The 8,927-nt window shown below is 37.4% G+C and overlaps 1 protein-coding gene across 1 annotated transcript in view; it reads right to left on the bottom strand.

Moving 5' to 3' along the window:
• Positions 1 to 1,304: 1,304 nt before the first annotated feature.
• Positions 1,305 to 8,927, bottom strand: part of PDK4 (pyruvate dehydrogenase kinase, isozyme 4) — a 7,829-nt gene continuing 206 nt past the window's right edge. The window contains exons 2-11 of the mRNA XM_010020181.1: positions 8,144 to 8,285; positions 7,075 to 7,146; positions 6,301 to 6,485; positions 5,806 to 5,895; positions 5,221 to 5,298; positions 4,518 to 4,594; positions 3,698 to 3,796; positions 3,300 to 3,410; positions 2,470 to 2,583; positions 1,305 to 1,448 (exon numbers count right to left, since the gene is read on the bottom strand). Of these exons, the coding sequence (XP_010018483.1) occupies positions 1,305 to 1,448; positions 2,470 to 2,583; positions 3,300 to 3,410; positions 3,698 to 3,796; positions 4,518 to 4,594; positions 5,221 to 5,298; positions 5,806 to 5,895; positions 6,301 to 6,485; positions 7,075 to 7,146; positions 8,144 to 8,285 (1,112 nt within the window). The remainder of the gene's footprint in view (positions 1,449 to 2,469; positions 2,584 to 3,299; positions 3,411 to 3,697; positions 3,797 to 4,517; positions 4,595 to 5,220; positions 5,299 to 5,805; positions 5,896 to 6,300; positions 6,486 to 7,074; positions 7,147 to 8,143; positions 8,286 to 8,927) is intronic.

Here is an 8,927-nt window from a genome sequence, read left to right as displayed (position 1 = left end):
TGAGAATGGAGTATTTCCCCAACAGCTCTCTCCCACTGGCACTGTTTGTGTGACAATTCCCCATTGCTTCACTGTTCATGAGAGTTACTCTGTTCATCTTTCGAAACGTCTCTTTCCTAAGCTCTTTCTACTGCAATGAGTAGTTCTTAGAATAGAATTCTAGTTCAACAGAACCCATCCTGAAAATCTTCCAGACAGACCTTCAGCACTCCTTGCAGCTTTCAGGGTGTAGAAGCCCCATGTACTTCTTTGAGCTAGTGTCAAATTTGTATTGGACCACAAATACAACAGGCAGATTTTAGTTTAGTGTCCTGAGCCCCTGAACTTATAACAGCAAGACAAAAAGGAACCACAAGACCATGTTTTAAACATGCCATTTCCCACATCATGCTTCTACAATACAGATCACCAAAACCTTTCCATTCAACTTGCATCTCTGGCTTCAGTTCTTGGAAAATCCTGACTTACTTGGCACATGCTTTCTGATGTAGCCTAACTTTACAGCTGCTATAGCCAAGTAGCTTTCCATTCCTTCCCAGTATCTTTCTAAATTATACAGATTTCCTTCTTCATTACTTTATGCATATGAGGCTTACATATCTAGTTTTCCATGAACATAAAAGAAACCTCTGGTGATGTCACTCTCAGAGCAAGGTATCACATGAAAGCTATTATGTTTGGTTTTGGGTTTTTTTTTGGTTTTTTTTTTTGGTTTGTTTTTTTTTTTAAAAGCCAGAATTTCATTATACATGGAAAACACTTCCTCCCTCCCCGCTAAGGACTCCCTGCCCTCCAGACAGGCTGTGTTTGAATGCTGATTGTACCTTGCTACAAGACTGCTATGTTAAGTGGATCTTTGCCTTTCCAAACATTGTAAATACAGCTTTAAAGCATAGGTGTTGTTTACCTGAGAAGTTCTGTAGTAAGATGAGCTGCTGGTAACTATTCTAGGAGAAAAATATACACCAGCATAACTGACATTTATCAGTATTCAAGCATTAAAGAGGACTTAAAAAACTGCACACCTCTACCACATCAAGTCTTTGATCATAGGAAAAAATATAGTCTGTTTTTCCTCTATACACGTATCTTCTTTAAAGACATGTGCTCCTATTTTCCTCATCCTGAAGGCTGCATCAAGATTTCACATTCAGTGCATACAGCCTAGGCTGTAACAGCCTTATCTTCTGCCAGTCCTAAAACTGAAGAATTTGCTTGTTTGGAGGTAGATGAATACTTCCAAACGCCAGTCTTTTTTGAGAAGCCAGCTTGATCCCTTTGGGTGCTTGGATACCAACTTCTTTTCAGACAGTTGCACTCCGATTTGATAAATTCTTTGGGTCTTTACTTGGGACACACCAGTCATCCGCCTCTGAGGTAGCCTGGTAACGCTTTGAAGATGACTTGTTAAAAACTGGGAGTTTCTCTATTGATTCTGTTGATAAGGCCTAAAAAAAAAAAAAAAAAAAAAAATAAAAAATCAAGAAGGGAAAAAGTTACTTGGTTTCTACCTCTCAATAGTGCCACTATTCATGCACTTACATTTCAAGTGTTAAGCCAGTGACACTACAAAATAAACTTATTTACACAAATGTTTTTACAATGGATGCAGTAGTTTGCGTTTCGGTATCTATGTTTGCTTCGGTAAGGACAAATGCAGTAACATCAAATCATATTTATAGGTCTTAAGAGTTTCCCTGTTACCTGTTTTCAAGATAGTCCTGAAAGATGAGGAAAAGATCTTTGATTTACAAAATTCCAGAGAAACTTTAAAATGTGTTTCTTCCCTACTTCTATATTTTAGAGCTAAAAAAATAGTATCAAATTCTATTGGGAAACTCTTACATAGAAATGTAAGATGTATATAGCTGAACTGTCTCTTCCTTTTGCACTGCTTCACTATGTTTGGAACTATGTTTTTTGTTTGCTAGAAAAAATTCAAAGCACATTTTTCCCATGAGTAAGCACAGAGTGTTGAAAAGAATATGTAGTCTTTTTTTTCCAGATTACTTATAAAAGCAGCACTAACAGGTATTTAAGATTACTGATACTTGAATCCCATATATGGGCTGTATGGCAGATGTTGAATAGGACCAGGTACTAGACTCCTTAAGGATTAGTTTACTCTGACAACCACGAAGTCCATATAAAGAAACAACAGTAAAGAAACCAGATCTGTTACTTTACTTTTTTCCAGTAGTTTGCATTAAGATCTGTTATCTGCTGGTTCATGGAATACAATCTAAAAAACTAAGGGGGCTCTCACTAGTAGTCTTGCAAGTAGACTAGTTAAAGCCAAGTGACCTCTTTAATTCTACTCAGCAGTTACACTGCTGGACACTACCATTGCTTAATAAAAATGAGAACTTTCCTGCTCATGAGCAGAGAATTTATCTCAAAATGATACTGAATAGTTACCTCACTGCATTAATAGTATTTATTGTTTATTTAACCAAATCAAACACATACCTTCAAGTAGATAATAGCATCTGTTCCATAACCACATATTGAGTAGAGATTTAGATCTCCTTGAAAGTATTTAGCATACAGACGAGAAATTGGCAAGCCATACCCAAAGCCAGCCTAAAAATAAAAGTACAAGACAGAATTAATTTATTTTTAATAGCTCTTGTGATTTAAACAGCTGGAAAGTGCTCAGAGATTTTAAACTGTTACAAAGGCCTTTTCACTTCCTCTTAAAAGAGGAAAGTAGTATTTAATCAATTTCATACAGAATATTAAAATTGACCATTAAAAAAAACAAAACCACAAGAAAAACACTCAAACAAAATCAACCAAAAATGCCCCAACAAATCTCCACAAAAGAGGGAGGGTTTATCTACATGTCCCACTATTACACATTACATTTCTGTATTATCCCTACTCCATTCTTGCTAACACAGATTACCAGTAGCAAACTCCTTTTGCTAATCAGACAAACAACAGTCTAAGCCTGTTCCAGTTGTGCTGGCCTCCATAAAGCTTTTAACTTACTATAAGTTCATGGAGCAAGTAGTAGTGAGGACCAAATAAATTGTCACTGGAGTATAATGGAAGAACAGGGTTAGACTCAGGTTGGAATGTTCTTTTTTGTTTATACCTTTAGAAGCACATTTTTGCCCACCAAGCTAGATATTAAAAACCTGTTTCAGAAAGCATTAATTCATATTTATGAGGCACATTAATCTTTGCGTATCCCAGAAAGCAGTAGGGTAGACACAGTGTTTCACTATCCATTAACCTACCAGTCTGCCCAATACTTAACCTTATTAGCAACATGAGTATTGAAAATATCTTACAAGAGGGGTATTTCGACCATCATCCATCCTCGGCCTTGGTGCTGTGGAATACATGTAGCTGAACAGCTGCTCAATTTTCCTAACTGGAACACCACCTCCTCTGTCTGAGATCTGATTTAGGAGAGAATCAAGTTAACTACAATCATATATCAAGAATGGTACTTAAAATGCTGTTATTTGAACAAACCTTTCCAATAGTAACAAAAGTAAATATTTGGTTTTGCAGCATATTATTTTTCATTTAAGTAATTGCACTAAACAGAGGCTATGGCCAGAATGCTCACACATACCATCTTTGATCTGTTGTCAAAGGCTGGAAATTCTTTTAATAGAATTTGCTGCAGCATATGCAATCAAAGATTACATTAAACCCATATTGTAATAAGGCAACAAAATACCTTAATTGCTAGATCTTCTTGTCCTAGAACAACTGTCACTTCAACTGGAGAAAGGGAAGGACTGTTTTCTTGGAATTCAACAGTTGCCCTCATTGAATTCTATGGAGAAGATCACCGTTATCAGAGAGTGTTGGATCTATGCACTTAAAAATCATACCCTTGTTATGCACAAGCTTAGAACAGTTACTCCCTATTCTTATCAGAGCCTAATTTTCAAGGAACACACTTAGCAGCTTAGCAGAACAGGAGAGAGGAAGTCTCACACCTAAAAGTAACTAAGCATAGCCAAGGCTCTTCTATGCCTGGAAGATTACGCTCATCTTGCACAATATAATACAGCCAAGGTAAAATAAATAACATAGTATCTTTCAAAGTTACTAGGTTTCTGAAGAGCAGAGTTCAGAGTTGCTATGGGCTGCCAGAATTCTGTACCCAAAGTTGGTACCACATTAGTTCAGGCCCATTCGCTACTTCAAGATATATCTCCCACTCCACCAAAAAGGCATGAGGGCAAACCTGCGGATTTAGAGATTTAATATCTAAATGCTGGTGACTAGCAGTGGTCACAACTCTTATGTCCCACTTTTACTGTCTCTCCCTTACCCAGTCCCATTTACCACCCACATGGAAGCATCTAAATACTCTCCTACAAACTGCAATCATTTCTTTCCCAACTGCCAAAGTTATTCCCCAAATAAGACATTTTTAGAAAACCTCACTATCCTATGCAAAGCTTTACTTCATTTAGATCTAGCTAGAGATTAAGTATTCATGCCCCAGCTCAGACTACTAAAAGAAGAAATAGTTTATAGTGACATACCTTGAAGAGTTCAAAAAGCATGTGGAAAAGATGAGATGGAACATATACAATGTTAATTGGCTCTCCTGGGTGTTTTCCTAGAGAAAGGGAAAAATACAAGGAAGATTTAAAAGGGTGATGGAATTTTTCTTTTTTGCCAAACTTGTATCCAAGTTGTATACCAAAACAAGCAAGAAGATAAATTTCAATTTTGTTCCCCGCCCACACAAATGAGCAAACAACTTTAAGTACTCATAACAGTATTTAGGTTGCAATTGCCACTTGCTTAATAACAGTTTCTTTTCAAATAAGCTGAAAAGAATCAAGTATTAACTCCTTTTTATAAGTAGAGAATTTCAGAGGTTAAGCAGACCACCTGAGATCAGACACATGCAGGCAGGTTGGACAAGAACCAGCATTACAGTTAGTAGCCTCACTTCCTCACCCCAGATACAGAGCTCCTCTCTAAGTACAGGCTAGTCTTACTTCTCTCAAATTCATAAATACTAACTCAAGAAATCTAGTATATTTAGGATACAATGACATTTGAGTTCTAATGCAGGAAATTAAATGAGGTCCTTATAACAGAAAACGAAGAGGAACTAGCCCAAGACAGATCAACTGGGATATTCCATTATAACTATAAAAATGGAAGCCTTTTGATTCAACAAAAGCAGCAGTTTGGCTACTGATAGGAGGTCGGATGTAAAAGCTCTGATCTTACCATTCACTTGATTAAGCTTCAGTTCTGGAGATGTTAAGTAATACTGGTCACACAACATCTTGGCACTTTCATAAGCATCTGAAATATTTATTTAAATAAAAATGTCAAGGGTAGTATCAAACACCGTAGAAATTCATTTTAATACATGGCAAAGTATGATTAGCTACTAAGATGTTACAGCCTCTGAGCCTGTGCCTCAAAGGAATGATAACATTGCATCTACCGTGCACATTTAAAAACTGAGAACAAATAGGCAGCATGGGTAAATCTTCAATACAATTTGATAACCCTGTAACATACACATACATTATCTATCAGTAGGTAAGGCCGATCTCAACACCACAGGTAACTAATTCCTACCTCACCTGTCACTAGCTAGGCCTTATTCCAACACATTTTTTACTGCTACTTTGTATTTTAAATTCTGTCCTATAAAACCTTGTGTTTTGATAGGACTGCTTTCAGCTGTTTCAATAAAAACCAGTCCACATCCTGTACAACACATACTGGGGTTACCTAAATTGCTTGCAATCATATATAAATACTGATCATGAAGAGAAATATTAAGGATCTGAGAATACATACCATTCACTACTTCAACAACATCACAGCAAGGATCAATACTTCCAATGTGCCTTGGGTGCCCTGAGCCAGATTTATCATCAAAAAGAAGTGCTGTTTGAGATGAAAACAATACTGTATTATAAAAAAAGCTTTAAATTTAGACTAATAAAGTCATCACAACATATGATCACATAGGATACTGAGTGTTGTTTATGCCTTTTGTGAGCTAAAAAGGCTACCTACTGCCAGCAAACCATGTTGGCTTTTCAATAGTTCAACATCTAAAGGCTCTTCACATGTAAAGAATGAGATGCCTACATATTACAAAAAGACATTATGATTAACTTGTTTTCTAGACTAAAGACTTTCCCATTACTTTTGTCATATGTTTAATTTCTAATTATTTTTGTCTCACAAGATCGTCTGCGGCAGATCTCCAACAGTTTTAAGAAAGGTTTATGCTAACATGTTTCTCATTAGGGTGAATATTTTCCTCAGGAAAAAATTTCTACTTACTGTGTTGGTTCATTAGCATCCGGGTGGAAATACGGCTCATGTAAAAGCGATCCAAAAAATACTGGATGTTTTGATTGGTGACAGGATCAACCTTAAAAGTATCTTTGTATTCGATGACTCCTTGTGCCATTGTAGGAACCACATCATGATGTCTGTTTCGGACTCTAATTAATGTATCTATAAATCTAAATCAAAAAGATATTTTTAGACCATTACTCTATGACTAAATGGGAGCAAGATTTGTACAATGTCATTATCTAATCCAGCAGTGGCATGGGTAAGTGCATAACTACCTTAATATTAAAATACAGTCTATTTTTTTTCCATTATTTTAGAAGTAATTCCTTGTTGACCTACCCTAGAAGGGTTTAATATTTTTCATGCAAAAGGTGTTCTCATTAGCCATGTCAAATTCACTGCCTGTTTACTATCTATAATAGTTTGAGCAGAGGAGAATGTGAGGAAGGGATAAAATCCTAGCTGATGTCTTGCTATGATGCTATGAAGCAGAGATGTGACATCAGATACTTTCATTTCTATTTCTCCGTCATGACAGTTCAAGGAACAGTATGCCCTTGAAATGAAGCTGCAGTGTGTCATAGTTCCTCACAATACTGCTGAAAATGATCGGAAATTTAAACCAACTTTTTCTATCTAGCACTTCCTGCTAGATTATCAAATTCAGGTCGTGACAGCGGTCTACATCTAAACTGTCTACATTGTGAGAAGTGGAATGTAAGATCAAAAGTTCAAAGAAACAAATAAAAAACTTACTCAGATAGGACTTTTTGGTCATCTGGGTTTTTGTGATGGAACTCAACTAGCTCCTTTAGGCTTTGGATGTACCTATTCAAAAACAACACAAGAAACACATGCTATTAATTTGAACTGGAAAAAGACTTTTGTCTTGTCCAAATTGTTACTCTTAACAAAGCACCTTGAAGTGTGAAGTATCTTTGAAGTATCAAAGTTCCATCCAAGTATGAAATCACATCTGGACACTTCTTGACTGCCTGAACCCTAGAAGTTTCAAAAGTCTCTTCTTGTGCCTGCCACTCACAGGAATCTAAACCCTCACTTTAGGTATGTAGGATCCCCTTACAGTTCTGGAGAAGGAAGGGTTTCAAATGAAGATCCAAATGACAATATGGATCAGAAACCACCTAAGCAACTGTGGGGTTTTTTTCTAGATCTGATCAGCTTTGGCATACTAAGTACTTGAGCCTCTTGTGCTAACGTCTGACAGCCTTGACGTATACTGCAAAGGCACAGCTGTTTGCTAGATTAAGAACATTTTCTAGATCTTACTCTAATACTTTTGTCCTTTGTGACAGCCATCTTTGCAAATACTGCATCTGTGCCTGTAAAGCAAGGTTGAATCAGATTCAAACACTGTGTCAGCCACACTGAATTACAAACACTTGCTGCACAGGCCAAGGGACTATGGAAGTTCTGTTAGTAATTTCATCAGCGAGAGACTCAAACATATATATATATAGCCTGCTTTCCCATTTTTGTGTAGCTCTGAGGGTCTATAATGCTATGGGAAAACAGAACACCTTTTCCTCTCTCCCTTCTTAAAGGGCAAGAAGTGAGATTTATTCTACCAGCTATTATAAACCACGAGTTTTAAAAAGGAAGAGCTATTTAAAAATAGCAGTCTAACAATCTAATTTCCAAGTTTTACTATACTAGAAAAGGATAGTATGCAACAGTTTACAATTCACCTTGGATGAAGGAACTGCATTTTGTTATTGTCTGCTACTCTTCAAAAAAGTCTATGACAACAAAATTGTCAAAGCTATGTTGTTCTACACACTCAATTCAAGTAGCTCTTACTTACCAGCTTTTTACTAATTGTACTGATGGAGTGCCTAGTAATTTATCAGGAAGAAGATCAATTTCTCTCAGTATGTTTGCAAACCTCACAGGAAGTTCTTGTCGCAAAAATGCAAAAGAAGTTCTCTCACACCCATTAGTTGAGCCTATGAATAAATCAAAAATAATAATAATAAAAAAAAAAAAGGTTTAGGAAATTTCCAGATACAACTACAAATCACTGTCTTTCTACAGAGTTCAGGACCATATTCCTTTGCAACCATCATGCTGTTATTGGCCAGTTCTCCTAAGCCTACATTTATGTTTGTGCCAAATGTTATTCACATGACAGCAGACACGAAGTGTACATTTCCACTTAGACACAGGAGTTATTTGTAATCCTCTAGAAGAGGCACTCCAGACTTTGTAAACATGGGCTTCTTCAGAGTGACGTCTGAAAATGTCATGTGAGCACAGACTTCACAGCTGCCAAAGCAGTAATCAGACCTGGGTACAGCTTGTTCACTCCAGCAAGACAAGACTAATGACATCTCCCTCCCTGATAACGCGTACCGCTGAACACGAAAACACCGCTTAGCTAATGAACCCCTAGCCCCCCCTCATCCCATTAACACCACCGAAATAGAGCTGTAGCGTATCCTCAGCTTTGACCCTGGCTGTCACAGCTCACCATTGCTCGGCAACGGGCCGGCAGGTGCCCCAGGCGACCTCCATCCCCGCTGCCACCTCCCCCAGGACCGGCAGGTGCCCAGCGGGACTCGTTCTCGCTGCTTCCCTCCCTGCGCCCC

The sequence above is a fragment of the Nestor notabilis genome, unplaced genomic scaffold (genome assembly GCF_000696875.1).
Source record: "Nestor notabilis isolate BGI_N333 unplaced genomic scaffold, ASM69687v1 scaffold26678, whole genome shotgun sequence".
In the NCBI taxonomy this organism is placed as follows: domain Eukaryota; kingdom Metazoa; phylum Chordata; class Aves; order Psittaciformes; family Psittacidae; genus Nestor; species Nestor notabilis.
The sequence above is the reverse complement of the archived record's forward strand: the minus strand, read 5'-3'. Positions and strand labels throughout refer to the sequence as shown.